Here is an 18,903-nt window from a genome sequence, read left to right as displayed (position 1 = left end):
GACGGTCCCCAGGGGTGGGCACTGGCTAATTTGGAGACGGTCCCCAGGGGTGGGCACTGGCTGGTTTGGAGACGGTCCCCCCCCAGAGGCGGGCACTGACTGGTTTGGAGACGGTCCCGCCCCCCAAAGGCGGGACTGACTGGTTTGGAGATGGTCTCCCCCCCCCCCCCCAGAGGCGGGCACTGGCTGGTTTGGAGACGGTCCACCCCCCCCCCCCCCCAGAGGCAGGACTGACTGGTTTGGAGATGGTCCCCCTCCAGAGGCGGGCACTGGCTGGTTTGGAGATGGTCCCCCCAGGGGCAGGCACTGGCTGGTTTGGAGACGGTCCACCCCCCCCCCCCAGAGGCAGGACTGACTGGTTTGGAGATGGTCCCCCTCCAGAGGCGGGCACTGGCTGGTTTGGAGATGGTCCCCCCCAGAGGTGGGCACTGGTTTGGAGATGGTTCCCCCCAGCGGGCACTGGCTGGTTTGGAGATGGTTCCCCCCAGCGGGCACTGGCTGGTTTGGAGACAGTCCCCCCCCCCTCCCAGAGGCGGGCACTGGCTGGTTTGGAGATGGTCCCCCTCCAGAGGCGGGCACTGGCTGGTTTGGAGATGGTCCCCCCCCGAGGTGGGCACTGGTTTGGAGATGGTTCCCCCCAGTGGGCACTGGCTGGTTTGGAGACGGTCTCCCCAGAAGTGGGCACTGGCTGGTTTTTATAATTGTCCCTTTGTGTGGGAACTATGATTTGGAGATGGTCCTTTTCAGTGGAGGTACTGATTTAGAGTATTTCCCCCTCCCCCCCCCCCCCCCCCAAACAAACTATGATTTAGAGTGAGTTCCCTTAGTAATGTGCTGTCATTTTTTTTTACAGAGATGGTAGATAAAACTAGATTTAGGGTAAGGGGTAAGAGATTTAGAAGGGATCTGAAGGGGACCTTTTTCACCCAGAGAGTGGTGAGTGCCTGGAATACACTGCCTGAGACAGTGGTGGAAGCAGAGTCAATGACACCATTTAAGAAGTGTCTGGATGAGCACTTGAATCACCTGGGTATCGAAGGCTACCTGCCAAGTGTTGCAGGATGTGATTAATACGGATGGGTGCCCACTAGTCAGCGTGGACGTGGTGGGCTGAATGGCCTGTTTCCGTGCTGTATGACTCTTGTGACACCATAGCCTCTGATCTATTTGGAGGTGGTTCTTACAAGGCTCTGTGCTGTTACTTTCTCCCCACACCCCTCCATGTGAGGGCACCGAGCAATTTAGAGCCTTTGAGAATCTTAAGAGTGTAAGCTGACTTCATGGATAGATTTATAAATGGAACCTCCAATAGCAGGCACTGACCTATTTGAAGTTAGCCTATGAAAGATCATCTCTAAGTCACTTATTTATAGACAGTAAAGTACTACCCTATGGAGATAGACCTTATGAGCAGACAATTTGATTTAGAAACAGTTCCTTCAAGAATGGCTAGTGCTCCATTTTGGAACTGTTCCTCTCAGGAGTGAGCACCGTGATGCCCCCACTTTCCAGCTCCACCCCAGGAATGGAAGAATAGCCTGTGATAGCCCACACCCCTGTCCATGGACTTGCTGAGGTATTGAATAACTTTGTTCCCAAAAGTAGACTGTGACTGATGAAATGGAAGGTAGCAGTTACTCGATGATCCAAACAAATTTGGAGGCCGGTGTTGGGATCTTAGAATAGTGGTCCATGTTTGCGAAGACAGTTTGTTAAATGTTATCACAACCCCATTGGAGGGATGTGAAACATGCAGTCAGTAGCAGTCCAGTAAACAACCAGTGCAACTTCATCACAGAAAAAGCACATTGCGTGATATTGCTGAATAAATATTGCAGTGCATGGGTCCATCAAAGAAGTCTGATTAGGTTTATTTCATTTTCTCATGAGAAGTTCTTTAGATTTTCTTTGTTGAGTGGTTCACTGTTCATTTGAAAGGCAGTCAAAGTAGTTAAATATCAATAGAATTTGACAGTGGAGTGAGAGCTGATGTGTTAGTCTGAGTTTTTGGACTTCTAGGAACATTGAGAACTGCTGTGTTGTAGCTCAGCACACCTTTACTATGTAAAGAAACCAAATATTCACTTACTAAAACACACATTTTTGGAAAATATAGAGTGGTTTTGTAGCAAACTGAACTTGCGTGAAACCCTTTGGGATGGGGAGGATGTTTGAGGGTGGCTGAAGCTCAGGTGAAGAGGCAGCTTTTCATACACCTTCTGAAAGTGGAAGTCGTGCTCTAAGAACTTCAGAAACAGAAGTAGGAATTGACCACGTGGTTCCTCAAGCTTGCTCCACCACCATTCAGTAGGATCAAAGGTTATCCTATGCTTCTAGTACATAATCTCATAAAGTCCCTATAACTCTTTAAATCCTTGAGTGTCCAAAATTCACCTTCAGTTTCTGAACATCCACAGACCTCTATGGCATAGAACTCTAAAGGGTCTGGATTTCCAAGATGATTTTGTTGTCTCAATCTTAAATGACTTGCCCTTTATTCTGACACTGCCTTCCAACTTTGGAATCTCTAGTTAGAGGAAAACATGTTCTTAGCATCTCCCCTATCAGTCCTTTCAAAATGTTCATTGTTCAAAATTCCAGTGTATGTATGGATACTTAGGCAGCAGTTTCATGGCAGCACCTCACAGAGTTAAACAGCACGGAAACAGGCCCTTTGGCCCAACTCGTCTATGCCGACCAAGTTGTCTACCTGAGCTAGTCCCATTTGCCTACATTTGGCCCATATCCCTCTAAACTTTTCCTATCCATGTACCTGTCTAAATGCCTTTTAAATGTTGTTATTGTACCTGCTTCTACAGTTTCATCTGGCAGCTCGTTCCAGGGTATCCTAAACATCTCCCCATCAGTTCCCGCAAGCCCTTGGGCATAGCGATGGTTTAAAGAGTCACATAGGTCCGTGTAGGTCTTGCCCTGGTTTACCTTACCAAAGTGCAACACCTCACACTTATCCAAGTTAAATTCCACCTGCCATTCTTTGGTCCAGTTCCCCAGATGATCTATATCCTTTTGTAATCTTAGATAACCCTCTTTCCTTCCACTACACCACCAATTTTGTGTCAGTTGCAAACTTACTAACCATATCAACTACATTTTCATCCAAATCGTTAATTGAAAAACAACAGTGGACCCAGCACTGATCCCTGCAGCACACCACTGGTCAGAGGCCTCCAATCTAGAAAAACAACTCTCCACTAGCACCCTCTGACTCCTTGCACCAAGCCAGATCGATACTGATCTCCAATACAATTAATTGGATAAAGTATGATTACTAAGATTAAGACAGGTATAAGTGTTGTGCTTATCTTTTCATCAGCCACAATAAAAAAACATTATAGAAAGTAGCTGATGTTTAGTTAAGATTTAGAAACCAAACAAGAAGTTGGCCAACTCTGAATAAATCTGAAAAAGGAAATTATTCAAGAGTCTAACTGGTGTATTTTCACTTTGATAGCAGGATTGTCATTTCACTAGCTGTCTTGATTGGAAGATTTCAAGGTCCCATTAACCAGCTTTGGGGTGAATCTACAGATCGTACACAACTGTTCAAAATTAGAAGTCGCATTTAACCAGGGAACACTGCACTAGTGGGAGAGTCTCCAAGAAGGAGATATATTTGTAAGATAAGGAGGCAGCATTAGTTAAGACTGAGGTGCGTAGGAATTTCTTCTTGCAGAGAGTGGCAAATCTCTGGAATTCTCTACCCTGGAGAGTTGTGGAGGCTGGATCATCAGAGGTATTTAAGGAGGAGGGAGATAAATTTTTGAAAGATCAGGAAATTAAGGGCTGTGGAGAACTGGCACAGAAGAATAGTTGATCGGACATTATCATATTGAATGGTGGGACGGGCTTAAGGGGATAGGTGGCTCACTCTTGCTGGTATGTTGTTGATTCAAATCGGCTTGTACAAGGAATGATGGATGCTGGTTAAATGTGGTTATTGTGCTGTTTATAAACTTGTAGCTGTTGAATGGTTACCTTATGAGTATCACAGGATAAAATGATGCCTGCATTGTGCATATAGGGTTTCTGAGTTTTAATCCTTGATATTTAAGGCAATTTAAATTGCAAATAGATCATGAAAATTAGCAGGTGACGATCTCGTTTCATAGAATGATACAATATAGAAGGAGTGCATCCAGCCTATCTTTCAATGATTCCCCTGTGCTTTCCCCACAGCCCTGCTAATATTTTAATGTGGACCTCTTTTGAAGGTTCCTGTTAAATCTGTTTTCATTGCTCTTTCAGGCAGCATGTTCCAGAGTACAACTTATGGGGTATTTTTTTTAAATAAAATTTCTATTCTTCTCAAGTCTGATTCTTTTGCTGATGATCTAAAATTTGTGTTGATGACCTTTCTGCCAATGGTTAATTTTCATGTAATTTTCCATCCTATTGGATTAAAATGCACATCCAAAGATTAATTTATATGCTAAAAATTTTATTACAGTGGTGAATAGTTCAGATTTAACTGAAATGATGGCATACATTAAGCCAAAACAAAAATGTTACTAGTGCCAGAAATTTGACATTAGAAACGGAACCAATTTGCAACTTCTCATCACTTTTATCTTGCAGACAAATGTTCAGCCAAGCTTAGCATTCATATTGGTCTGCACTATGAGATAGCCTCGTATTGGGAAGATGCATTTTGGTTTACCCCCTACTCGGATCAGAAGAGGGACTCTAGAATTCCAAGCTGGAAAGTTCAGAACCAGTTGTGATGCCTTGGTTCTAGATGTTCCACTATGACTTTGTATCACTTTTATAAGACATTTGGTCGTCATTTCTGACAGTGAATGATTGCCGAGAGTAACATGGTGAATCAGCCTCCCATACATCTTCCAAAGTTGACACAGTCAAAGGATGACATTGGAACGTACTACTGGGAGGTTTTCAGTGCTGAGGGGGGATCTCATTGAAACCTACTGGATACTGAAAGACCTGGATAGAGTGGACATGGAGAGGATGTTTCCATTAGTAGGAGAGTCTAGGATCTGAGGGCACAGGCTCAGAATCCTTTAGAACTGAGATGAGGAGGAATTTCTTCAGCCAGAGGGTGGTGAATTTGTGGAATTTGTTGCCATAGAGGGCAGTGGAGACCAAGTCATTGGGTGTATTTAAGGCAGGGATTAATGGGTTCTTGATTGGTAAGGGGGTTAAGGGTTACAGGGAGAAGGTGGGAGAATGGGATTGTAAACATAAGCCATGATTGAATGGCGGAGCAGACTCAATAAGCTGAATTGCCTAATTCTGCTCCCATATCTTATGGTCTAAATCTGGATTACTAACGGATCTTGCTTTTTTTCTTGTTAGAGGCAGCCATGCCCAGCTCCCTTCTGTGGGCTGTAGATGTACATGGCAGAGTGTATACTCTTTCTACGGCCAGCCAGTACTGGGAGTTGTGCAAAGATGCAAGTTTAGAATTTAAGAGACTGGCAGCTGTCAAGCAGTGCTGTTGGGGAATTGCATGCGACCAACAAATCTACCTCTATGTCCATTTGAACGAGGTTCCAATCCGATACCAAGAAGAGACCTATGAAAATCAGGTATGGACTTTTTTCAAATTAGATAACTGGTGTCATTCTTCAAATGAGATAACTTGATATACCTGCTGATAATTTCCTGTCATCATTGTTTTCTGTATATAATTAGCTACTCTGCCATCCTCCCTGGCCTAGGACTGATGGTGTAAAGGGTTTTTATTGCTATGTGGCCACTATTCTTTAAGGATCTCATTAATTGAGGTGCAGTATGGTGTAGATTTTTGTAATACTCCAAGGCACTCTTGGAACGTGGAAACATTGTGTTACTGAGCCAGTGATTGGGTGACCTGAACTCATGATCCAGGGACATGAGTTCAAATCCTGAAGAAATTTAAAACTTAACTCATTGAATAAGTCTGGAAGAAAAAGATAGTAATAGTAAGGATGACCATGAAATTGTCAGATGGTCTTAAGAACCCTCTGGTTCATTCTTGTTCTTTATGGAAGGAAATCTGCTGCTCCTGCACAGTCTTGCCTATTGCTAGACTCTAAATCCAAGCAATGCAGCTAACTCCAGTTAGGGATGGAGAAGTCTACATCTCATGAATTAAACAGAAAAACATACGATTAATTGCTCTGAAGTGCAGTGATTTGGGTAAATAAGCAGCCAATCTTTTCCCCCCACAATGAAATGTGATGAGTGAATAGTTCTTGTGCTCAGTGCGATAAGAAAAAAATTGCCAGGACTCTGCTGGATTCCTTTATTTTAGCTCTGTCCTCTAGAACCCAACCAGAGTGGTGTTTGACTGCATAACATCTAGACATGTAGGTTTGACTGCACTTTCAGTATATATTGAAAAAAATACCTTCACATATAAATACCAGTGAGGTTGAAATTCAACATTGTGCTCCCTGAACAGATATAAATTTCTTACCCTGGTGCAAGAAGGTGAATGTTTATATTTGTGGTTGTGCTGTGTTACAATTCAGGCAACAAGACCTTTTTTCAAAAACAATTGTAGCTTCTCTGTGTTTTATGCCTCGGATTTGTTTGGTCCATTTTATGTAGCGCTGGAATCCCGTGGATGGTTTCAGTGACCACCTGCTACCCAGTGACCGCTGGCAGTGGAGTGATATTACGGGATTGAAGCATCAACCGCTCACTGAATTTAAGCTTGCATCACAGCACTGGGAGTGGGAATCCAACTGGTATGTGGATGAAAATATTGGAGGAGAGCCTACAGAGAAAGGGGTAAGAGATTATAATGAATAACTGTGTACATTGTGTTTACTTGGTAGTGATATAGGTGCAGGCAAAGATAATCAAGGCATCCATCTTGCTGATTGGATAATTGTTTGCTTTCCTTTTTTTAAATGAATCTGGTCAAATCCAAAGACCATTTCTTACCTCCTTTCAGAGCAAACTGTGGTTTCATTCTCTAATAAAAAAACTAAGGATTGACCAATAATCTTGTGCTATGCAGTCCATCACAGACCCTAGTGACTTCAGAAACAGTTAGACTAACCACTTCTTTCAGCACATGACTTAAGTGGTAACAAATTCTGTTTCTTAACCATAAGTAGACAATCAAATAGTAAAATATAGATGTAACTATTCCTCAAAAATGCATACAAAAGTTTAAAAATCATAGGGCTTCCTGCAAGGCCAGGACTTATGACCCATGTCTAATTCTCCTTGAGTAGATGGTGATCCCCACTTTCTTGAACAGCTGCTGTTTCTGTGGTAAACGTCCTCCAAGTTTGCTTTTTTAGTTGCAAGTTCCAGCATTTTGATTGAACAGTAATGAAGAAATGTCATTTTGTATTGGTGTATGACTTGGAGTAGAACTTGCAAATGATGGTATTCCCATGCATCTGTTGCCCTTCTGAGTGTTGTGGCACTGGTTTGGAACATGTTCTCATAAAAGCCTCGGAAAGTGGCTGCTATGCATCGTGTAAGTGTACGTACTTCAAGATTAATGCATTAAGTCCAAATCAAACAGACTAATATGTCCTGTTGTAGCTGCCTCCATCCCCTTGATATTTTTTCTGTTTTCTTTTGTGATCATTTACTCTCAGGTAACATGATAGTCTTCATTATTTTTAAAAGCTCATTTGTATCTTGCATTACTTAGGCATTCTTTTACTTGGTAACTATTATAATCTATAACCTTGCATGCAACAGAACTATTTTGCATACTAACTGTAGCAAAGTTACAATCCAATGTATTTGTACAATTTGAGCTCATTTTGTCACTCCTTATTCTGGCAAATTGTAAATTTATTACAACAGCTTACATTTGAATAGCACATTTTGAGTTTTCCCAAGGCACGAACTATTTGTTGAATTGTCTCTCTGCTTTCAGGGGTGCTTTGGAAATAATTTTTGCCAGATCTGTGTTTGTAGACAGAGGCATGCCATTCGCCTTGCTCCAGAGGGCTGTTGATTATATTGGTACTAATTTGAAAACTTGTAACTTAACACCCAAACCCATTTGTTTGCCATTTCAGGGTTGGACTTACGCTATCGATTTTCCTGCCACTTATACCAAAAACAAACGGTGGAACTCTTGTGTGCGTCGGCGCCGATGGATCCGATACAGAAGGTATAAGTCGTGCAACACATGGGCGAAGGTTCGTAGTCCAGTCCGTCCTCTGGTTGTTTTTAAGAATCCTATGATAATTTAAAATGCACTACTGACTGAACTTGCTCAGCAAGCCTTCTACGTGGAGGCATGTGACAGGTGTATTGAACTGACTTGTGAATGAGCAGTTTGATTGTAAATGAGATGAGTTGGTCCTCTTATAGCTTACTGTATGCAAGTGCTCATTTTTTTTATTTCTTTTTAAATAATAAATCTAAATGTTAAAAAACATAGGGCGTCCCCAGGTAACAAATGGTTTTTGTCCATAAATTGGAAAATACACAAAAACCACTTGGTATGGTCACCGTACTTCCACGGTTTTGTAATGATTGACATCAAGGGAACACAAGACTAGTAAGAAAGAACAATTTCTGAAAGTGGAGAGAGAGAGGGGAAACTATTTCTGTCATTCATAGGAATGAATGTATGTAAGTCAGATTTCTGAATTTAATAATATTATGGGAGGTCGCTTGTATATAGGGGTGTGTGTAAGTCAGGTGTTCGTAACCCAGGGGATGGCATGTAGCACAATAAAGTTGTGGTATTACCTTATCAGTAGGATGTGTCAATAGCAACAAACAATTTGTTGGAGGAGCTCAGTGGGTTGAACAGCATCTGTGGGAGGAAAGGAATTCTTGACATTTTGGGTTGAAACCCCACATAAGGATGTGTCAATAGATTGGCATGGACACGATGGGCTGAAGGGCCTGTTTATGTGCTGTATGGCTCTATAAACTCCATATTTGTCAGTTCTGGCAACAATAACTTATTTTCCAACAGATTAAATCATTGCTAACTTTTCTTCAAATAGGCTAAAGCAAACAGATCAACAATAGGGCAAAGTCTGAATCCCATTCTAAGACATTTGTGACGTGTTAGTTATGGTATGCCTGGCATAAGACATTCATCATGCACTAAATTGTACAAGATTTATGGCAGAATGTTGGCATCCTAAACTGTATCAAAGAAGAAACTCTTACCTACGTGCTACGATACCTTTTGCAGCAGCAGGTCACCCTGAAACTCTGTACAGTCTGTGGTGTAGGTTTTGAAGTGTATTCTCTGTTGTAATGGAGGAAACACAGCAGCATTGAGCAATGTGATAATGAATAGATAATCAGTTTTCATGATGTTGTTTGAGAGAGAAATATTGTGCAGGACTTTGAGTATTTCCTATTGAATTCAACAAAAAGAACATTATAAACGGACAATCTTTCACAGCAACTATGCCGTGAACGAGCAAAATCTACTTCTAACAGGCAAAAGGATTTCTTCTATCCTTCACAGAAGGGTGGAGAAATGTACCATGGCATGTTACAATGAGTGGGACAGTTTCAAATGTTGTGTAGTGATATTTTGTGTATTAGAGTAAGCAGGAGCAAATTAAAACAGAATGAAATAGTGGGTTACTGTAAAACACTAATCCAAACCATCCATCTGCTTAGCCAGAGGCACCATTCTGAATCGTGATTGTGAATAAAATACAGTGACACTAGGTTTGAACTACCGTGTCAAGTTGGCCCTACTAATTCCATTTAGAACAGGCCAAGCATACTGTACAGTCAGTACAACCCTTCTTGTAGCTGTGGTGAGATTCAGGCAGTGTTGCCTTATTGTTGGGGATTAATCTGTCACCAAGCTGAAGGGCAGTCAAACAAGGAATTGGGCAAAAGCTGTTGCTTGACTCTGTGGATGTACACTTGCACAAAGTAGACTGCCATTGAGCAGGACCATGAGGCAGTATTAATATCTCATGTTTTTTTTTGTGTCAAACCAGTCTGGCACACATTCATTATCCATTTAGTTACTAACAGCTTTTGCTAATTTGAATATCCCTATTTGATTATGGGAAACATTTGAGACTCAAAGCTGAAAAATATTGCACCAAGGTCTTGTGAAACATAGATTCCACAGATAAGCTTTTCCAGTATCATCAATAGGAGTGTAGACTTGGAACTAACATAGTAAATACAGACTGATTTTTGGGTCAAATGGTCTCCTTTTGAGCTTTATCAACAGTAAAGGACTTGTATTTGTGTATTACCTTTCATAGCATTGGGTCATTCCAAAGTAGTTTGCAGCTAAAAATATGCCTTTTGAAATATGCTACTGAGGTAATTTATTTTAACTAATCCTCCTTCTGGTAGATTAGTTGCATGGGTAACTTCTGCTAAATCTAGACTTATCTACTTTTAAACTGATTGAATTGGAAGAGTTTAATGAAACCTTATTACATGCAGTCCTTAAGTGGGGTCTTTGTTTTCCAGATTCCTTCACAAAATACCGGACCGCTACCAGATCCTTTTCATGACATTGCTGTAGGAGGATGGGAAATCACTGATGAGCCTTTAGGACATCTTTCAGTCTGGGCAGTGACTGTGCAAGGGAAGGTACAATGAATTAAGTTTGGTGGAGCATTGATTTAGAAATATTCTTGGGCCAAGAATCTCAATATAAAATAAGACTGCTCAGAATTTACATTTTCTATTTGGATACCAGCACAAATTGGGCAGAATTAACTAACGTTGAGCAAAAGCATGGTGCTTGAAATGTTGGTGAGGTGCATCCATCCCTGGACAAAAGCTACTCCAACTATGCTCAAGAAACCTGATAGATAATTGTTGCTAGATTAGCATGCCATTCATCACACTGAACGTGCACCCCTCCACCTCCAGCACATCCAACCTAACCCTAATGCATACCATTTACTAAATGCACCATGATATCTTGCCAAGGCTGCTTTAACTGCACTTCCCAAAGCAGCAAGTAGCATCCTTGTATTCTCATATGAGATGAAAGGAGGCCATTTGACCTGACGAGTTTATGCCAGCTCTTGGAGCAATCCCATTAATCTTATTCCCCCATTTATTGTAACCCAGCAACCAATTCTCCCTCACCTGCCCATCAGCTCTACCCTGACTCTTCCTAACTTACTCACAGCAGCATCACAGGCACATAGTATTAGAGTCACAACATCCAAAAGAAAAACATAAACACAAATTATACAATAAATTTATACTAAAAGGAACACAATTAGAACAAAAAAACCAAAGTCCTTTGTAATGCAAAGTGGTCTTAGTGTTACTATACTGAGGTAGTGACTAGGGTTGTGCAGGTTGGTTCAAGAACCAGACCTATGTAGGAGGAAAAGGGAGCACCTTGGGGGAATCCAATCACAGAGAATGTGCAAACTCTGCACAGACAGCAACAAAAGTCAGCATGGGACTTGGGCTGCTGGAGCCAGGCAGCAGCACTATCTTCTATGCTTAGTGCTGCCACCTAAAAGGGCAAGGACTGCAGATATCTGGGAATGCACTTGTGGGTTTCCCTCCAAGTTGCACACCATCCTGACTTGGAGAGATATCACTGTTCCTTCATCATTGCCAAGTCAAGTCCTGGAATTCCCAAATTACAATGGTTCAAGAAAGTAGCACACCCACCACCTACAGGACATTCAGGGATGGACAATAAGCAGTGACCTGGCCAGTGGTGCCCACATTCCAATTTAAAACTAAAACCCAAACGGATGAATTGCTGGCATCTTTTAGATTGATACAGATTTCCATTCACCCTCATGCCTGTAAAACTGGCCAAGCACCCAGAGTTCTGACCTGAAAGTACCTTGATATGACCTTGCACCTTATTGTCTACCTGCAATGCAATTCCCTGTAGCTGTGACTCTTTACTCTCTATTCCGTTATTGTTTTTACCTTGTACTACCTCAATACACTGTGTAATGATTTGATCTGTACGAATGGTATGCAAGACAAGTTTTTCACTGTACCTCGGTACAAGTGACAATAATAAACCAATACCAATATGCAGCCAAACCTGATTGTTAGCATTCAATGTTAATGTGTATTCAATTTCAACAGGTGTGGCAAAAAATTAAAAGTACGGATCTCTCTCTGCCTTGCACTTAGACAGGTACATGATAGAAAAGGTTAAGGTCAAAGTCTAGTTTGTTGTCAAATGCATAAGTACAGGTATGCACAAGTGCAATGAAAAACTTGCTTGCAGCAACATCACAGGCACATAGCATCAGACAAGCAACATTCACAAGAAAAGCAGAATAGAGGGATTTGGGCCAAATGCAGGCAAATGGGACTAGCTTGGATAAACATCTTGACCGGTATGGATGAGTTGGGCTGAAGGGCATGTTTCCGTGCTGTATAACTCTATGACACTGCAGGTTTTGTTGTTGAACATGTTGAAGATGTTGAAGCCATTGTTGAGGACGTCTCCACACATCATGGATCAAACTTCCGGCCTAACTTATTATTTATGAAAGATCTGTATACTCGTCAATCTTTTCTCTGCATTTGTCAGTTACATAAGTTTCACGCATGCAGCGCATTGGTGAAAATTATTGCAATCAGGAAAACCTTCAAAACTTGTTTATGGTGGATAATAGATTCAAGTCTTGTGCTGCAGATGTAACTAGTTGTTAAAGCAAATTGTTGTTAATTTGGCATTTGGTTTCTTTAAGGTATTTTACAGAGAAGACGTAAATGATCAGAATCCTGAGGGTTCATCATGGACTGAAATCCAGAGCCTCGGGGAAGTAGTTCAGATTGCCTGTGGACCGGGTGACCTTGTGTGTGCTGTACTATGGGAAGGTCAGCTAATGATGAGAAAAGGAATAAACCGGGAGAACCCTAAAGGTATACAGTTTAATTTGTGAATCAGCATGATTGGACTCCTATGGTTTATCGGCCTTGATGGTTTAATGTTAGTACATCAACAGATATGTACTGAATGTATTGTTGACCAAAAGATGTCGTGACTGTAGGTTCAGCCCAACTGGTTTGTGCCATTGCTTTCTCTCATTTTATTTCGTCAAACTTTATCGGCAATTTTCTCCATTTCTTTATCAATTGTATCCAGCTGCCTCTGAAATACATTAATGCTATTCGCCTCAACCATTCCCTGCAGTAGTGTGTTCCACAGTCTAACTACTCTCTGACTAGGTCTAGCATTAATGGTTGAGTTGTTTACCTTTTTTAAAATCAATGACCCCTGAGGTGCTGGTGGGAGCAGAGGTGTGGTGGAGGTGCACATGTGTTATTAAGGTGCCTTAATGACAATGTGTGGTGAGGTCACAGCATCAATGATATGAGTTCTCTGTCATTTGGTCCATAGGGAATTCTTGGCAGATTGTTGAACCACAAAACTCTGGAAATGGTTTTGTCCAGGTCTCAGTGGGTGTCAACGTGCTGTGGGCTGTAACACGGGACAGAAAGGTAGGTACATGCACCGTGAATCTTTCAAACCATAATATCGTAAATGGTTGTATTAGATTAGGATTCTCCCAGCTCCTTCCATCTACCTCTTCCTTATTCACTCACTTAACCTGCTTTCACAACTAGCTTCATGTTACTGAACTTTGATACATTCTTTATGTCTAAGTCAATAATACAAGCAGTGATTAGCTAAGAACCCACTATGATCCCTGTGCCACACCACCAAAGAGCAACCTGACAACCTGGGACAGACCAGTTAGTTCCTTTTGGTTTTCTCTCCTTTAACCAATCCACCTAACAAAGTCAAAGTCGAGTTTATTGTCGTATGTACAGATGCATTGAAAAACTTCACAGCATCACAGGCACATATCATCAAATAAGCAGCATTCACGAGAAAAACATAAACGTAAATAAAACACAATTTTTACAAGAAAGAACAAAGTCCATTTTAGTGCAGTGATCAAAATGGTCATAGTGTTGCTAAACTGTAGTGATTAGGGTTTTGCCAGTTGGTTCCAGAACAGAATAGTTGAAGGGAAATAGATGTTCTTGAACATGAATATATCCATGAGGATGTATTGATATATTATCTAGAGCCCTTGTTTTATCTAATCTTTAAATGTGGTATCTTTTTATGAATCGTACCAGCCTCAGATATTAAACCTGCTGATTAATCAGATTGTCGTGCCTCTTTCTTCATTGCCACCTCCTTGACCTGTTCTCACTAGTTTTTCCAGAAAATAGCAATCCCCAATAACTTTCACTTGCAGCTCTGAAATAAAGCACTTATAGCACTCTTTTTGTCTCTTGTTTCATTTTCCCCTCCATCAGCCTCTGTTCTTTTGGAATATCTTTCTTTATGATTTATCAGCTCTGTTTGGTTTCCACTCTGTTTTCAAAACAGTGGTGCTGCTGTATCACAACTCCAGTGACCTGAGTTTGAGTCTGACCTCTGGTGCTGGGGGTGTGGAGTTTGCATGTTCTCTCTATGACCACTTGGGTTTCCCTCCCACATCTCAATGATATGCAGGTAAATTGGCTACTATAAATAATCCCTAATGTGAGTGCATAGCAGAAGGGTGGGGGGTGGTGGTGTTGACAGATTTGTCAGAGGGAATAGGTTACTGGGAAATAAGTGGGGTAATGGGATTCCTATGGGAGCCTGGCATAAGTTCGATCGGCTGAATGGCCTCCTTTGTCATAAGGAAAGATGAGATTTGAGATGCAAGACTGCCTCTCTAGTTTCTCTTGGAATCGACCTTGGGTTTAATCATTTACCAACTTCACTTTATTGAACTTCTACATCTCATAATAAATTTGATTTAAAAACTTATTTTTCAACATAAATATGAAAAAAATCAATAAAAGGCAATAGAGTACAAAGCCAAAACAATAGTATAGCCCCTATCAAAGACCATGAGATGGCACAAAGTGTTTTAACTTGGTTAAGCTCAAGGTTTCCCCTCTTACTATCAATGAATTTATTTCAACCACACTTTCAGACAGTACACTTGTTCCTAAGTGTAGCTTATTATACTCTAGCATTACTGTTGCAGCCCGATTCCAACTTGCAAGTCCAGTTTTATGTACTTGTTGACCTGGACTAACTCCTGGTCTGGCAGCACCCTGATTTCAAAATTCTCATTGTTGTTTGCAGATCTGTCCATGGCTTGCCTCCTCCCTATTTTTGCAATCTCCTCCAGCCCTCTAAAGCTCATCCATTATGCAATTGTAATTCCAGCTCCTTCTTCATCCCTAATTTTAAGTTTCATAATACATGACCGTACTTTTGCTATCTGGGCGCAGGGTTTCTGTAGTTCTATCCCTAAATCTCTCTGTCTCTTTCCTTTACTATGTTCTTCAGGAAGTGTGATTCCATAATCTTAAAGAAGGACAATCTTCATAGTGTCTCTGCTGTAAAGAAGAGCAGCTGAATTAATTCTATTTTCCCCCATTTCTTGCACACAGTCCTGCTAAGTTTTCCTTTTCAAGTATCAATTCCTTCTCCGAAAGTTATTATTGAGTCTGCTTTCTCCCGCTGTAACAGGCAGTGAATTCCAGATCACATTACCAAAGCGAAATGCTACTGATTCAGGAAATTTGAAATGCTCAGCAGGTCATGGAACATCTGTGGAAAGAAAAAAAACAATGTTTGCTCTCCCTCCACAGATGCTGACTGACCTGCTGAGTATTTCCAGCATTTTCGATTTATTCCAGTTCATTACAACATGCCGAGTGGGGGGGAAAAAATCCTCCCTGTCAGGTTTTTTTTGCCAATTATGATAAAATCTATATCCTCCTTTACTAACCTTTCCCCCTATTTACCCCCATTTATTCCACTGATTTCCCCCTCTTCTCCCTTCAGAATCTTGAATACCTTACCGGTGAATATGCAAGTCTTTTGAGGTGTATTTTCCTGTTGCCAGGTTTGGTTTAGAAGAGGTGTCTGTTCTGAGAATCCTGTTGGAACGGGTTGGATTTGCATGAATATAGAGATGATAATGGTGAATGTAGGATTAAATGACCAGGTAAGAATAATGCTGGATTTTTTTTGTATTTTGACTGCTCTTGTTTTAAGACCAGATAATAGTTTCACCAAGACCCACAATCTGGTTATTTTGGCTAAAGCAATGTACAGGAAATCTTAAACAAAAGCAGGAAATCCAAATGCTCAGCATGTCAGGCAGCATCAGTGGAGAGGGAAATGTGTCAGATCAATCAACTTGCATCAGAGCTGAAAAAAGTTGAAGATAAAACAAGTTTAAGATGCAGGAAAGAAGCAGTGGGGGGGGGGGATTAAAAGGGCAATAGATTTGATGATCTAAAAAGAAATGAAATATGGTAGGAATACAACAAGTAAGGAAACGGTGCAAGGTGGGACTAGAGGAGGTATAAATAGAAACAGCAGGACTATTATCTGAAATTGTTTAAGTCAGCGAGTCTGGGAGGTAATAATATGAACAGGCGAAGGATGAGAAGCTGTTCCTTGAGTTTATACCAAGTTTCATTGCAAATAAGTGACAGGAGCTGGCAGCTCATAGTCATAATTGCAGACTGAATGAAGGTGCTCCACAAAGCAATCTGCATTTGGACTCCCCATTGGAGAGGATACTGCATCCTGAGAAGCAAACATTTACTGAAATAAAAGTGAATCGTTGGTTCACCTGGACAGAGTGAGGCTCCTGAGAGTGGGAAAGGAGGAAATAGAAGGGCGGCTTGCATCTGCTTCACTTGTTTAGGAAGAAGAATGTGTTGGTGGTGATTGAAGAATGACATTGAGTGAATGGAATGCTAGAAAGGGGTGGCAGAGCAAGATGTGTTCATTGATGAGGTAGTAAAAGAGTTGTTTCCAAACCATTACAAGACCATTTTCCGCTACTTCAGACAGCAAATGCATTGTAATAATGCAGTTTTAATTTATTTATAATCTTCCTCCTTTTCAATTAGAGTGCTTTTGAGTTAGCACCATCATGTTCCTAAATCCATTTAAAATGATCTTCAAAACAGCTTTGATCAGCTCCTTTTGGTGGGAGACTTGTTATAAATGGTACTCAAGTTTGTAATTCTATTAACTAAATTTAGCTTTGAATTTTGCCTGCCAGTACCAATACCCTAGTAAAGTATTGTCCATTTTAACTTTGATTCAGATTAGTTTATTGTCATATACACCAGGGTGCAATGAAATTCCTTACTCAATGAAGCTCGCAGTGTAAACAGTACACATGGTAATAATAAATTATGTATTATGTATCATGTTAAATAAATAATAAAACTTTGGACTGATCTGCAACTCCTAACAATCTGTAATGTGGGCTACTTATGCCCTGTTTCTGTCGTCACCCCAGGTTTGGGGAATTAGTTCTGAAGACCGCAGTATCTATTTTCGGCAAGGTGTAACACCGACTGAATACAGTGGAAAGGCTTGGAAAGTAATAGCAGCAAACCGAGATCAGGACCGATCTTCCTGCGCAGGCAGTGCCACCAGTCTTGCAAGGTACAGCAACCCAGTAAAATACTTACACTGTGCATTGTACTTGTACTTCACACTTGAAACTTAAGTGCTGCATGAAAAATGACTCTCCCTTAATGGAAGGAACATGGGAAGGCCACTGATTACATGGAAACACACCCTTCAACCCTCTGTGTGACCATCCAGCATCCACTTACACTAATCCCAATTTATTCTCCCCACACTTTCATCAAATCCATCCAGCTTCTACCCAATAGGGGAATTTACAGTGGCCAATTAACCTACCAACCTTTGGGATGTGGAAGAAACCAGAGCACCCAGAGGAAATCCATGTGGTCATAGGGAGAATGCATAAACTCCAGAGGTCAGCACTGAACCTGGGTTACTGGAGCTGTGAGGCAGCCGCTCCACTGGCTGTGCCACTCAAGTCTATTGAGCCCCTAAAGCCTATTCTACCATTCAGTCAGGTTACAGCTGACCTATACGTTAACTCCCATGGACAACTCCCATCCCCCATGACTCTGCAATCCTTTATACCCTTGCCTGACAAAACCTCAATCTCAGTTTTTGCCCCCCACCCCCTTCACAACTCTTTGGGGAAGAACACAACTTTGTGTGAAAAAGTTCTTCCTCACCTCACACCTGAAGTGTCTAGCTCTGACACTTGGTTTAAGCTAATGCCCCTTCTCCCACCAACTTTATTTTGGCCTCCTCCTTACCATTCTACTCACCCCCCCCCCGCCACTGCCACCCATCAGAGGAAATTGTTACTCTATGTATCTAGTTTATCAAATCCATTAAACGTATTGCATGGCTTAGATCTCAATTCTAAGAACCTCACTCAAGGTGCAACACAATATCAGCACTGAACAGGCACCCACTGAGAGCTTTTTGTAAGGATTCCTGTAGTCTATCCTTGAGGTTACGAATGGTTTACTTCTGATCAGCATGAAACTACAGTATTTATTCCCACCATTATGAGGAGTTGATTAATAATGGGTGTTGTTTTGCCGTTATACTATTGGGATGATCTTCCAGATCACTTGGGTTTTAGCACTGATCGCATTTTATAATGATCAGCTGTATCTCTGGATAAACCGGAGCAATATACCCTAATTTCGGTTTGATCTGAGAAGGTGCTGTCTACTAAAATGCTTCTTGTCCCTCCATCGGTTACAGTTTACTGATAAAGCAAAAGCTGTCCCTTGTCTTATCCATCTGGCTTTGTTAGGCTGATGACTCTTAACATGTGGGATCATAGAGTCTTCTAGGATGACTCTCACCAGGTATGAGAATCAGTGCTGTTCTATAGTGACAGCTCTTTTAAATCTTAGGTATTTTAAATAATGAAGTAAATTTCCCCACTTCTTTTGCCATAACATTTAAATTGAGAATGCCATATTTCTATAGTGAAAACCCCTTCATGGACTTGAGTATTTTTGGACCTTAGATGTTGTGCTACATAATGTCACAGCAAGGCCATGCCAAGAACATACAAAATAGGAGCAGGACTTGGCCTCTCAAGCCTGCTCTGCCAATTA

General features: G+C 41.3%; 1 protein-coding gene across 1 annotated transcript in view; it reads left to right on the top strand.

Moving 5' to 3' along the window:
- The window catches only part of tecpr1a (tectonin beta-propeller repeat containing 1a), a 71,474-nt gene that overhangs the window by 341 nt on the left and 52,230 nt on the right, over positions 1 to 18,903 (top strand). Inside the window, exons 2-9 of the mRNA XM_052021235.1 lie at positions 5,337 to 5,567; positions 6,574 to 6,756; positions 8,016 to 8,138; positions 10,417 to 10,539; positions 12,639 to 12,813; positions 13,292 to 13,392; positions 15,819 to 15,920; positions 17,238 to 17,386. Coding sequence (XP_051877195.1) covers positions 5,337 to 5,567; positions 6,574 to 6,756; positions 8,016 to 8,138; positions 10,417 to 10,539; positions 12,639 to 12,813; positions 13,292 to 13,392; positions 15,819 to 15,920; positions 17,238 to 17,386 — 1,187 coding nt within the window. The remainder of the gene's footprint in view (positions 1 to 5,336; positions 5,568 to 6,573; positions 6,757 to 8,015; positions 8,139 to 10,416; positions 10,540 to 12,638; positions 12,814 to 13,291; positions 13,393 to 15,818; positions 15,921 to 17,237; positions 17,387 to 18,903) is intronic.

The sequence above is a fragment of the Pristis pectinata genome, chromosome 8 (genome assembly GCF_009764475.1).
Source record: "Pristis pectinata isolate sPriPec2 chromosome 8, sPriPec2.1.pri, whole genome shotgun sequence".
Classification (NCBI taxonomy): Eukaryota; Metazoa; Chordata; class Chondrichthyes; order Rhinopristiformes; family Pristidae; genus Pristis; species Pristis pectinata.
Note: the sequence above shows the minus strand (reverse complement) of the source record. Positions and strands in the feature narration are given on the sequence as shown.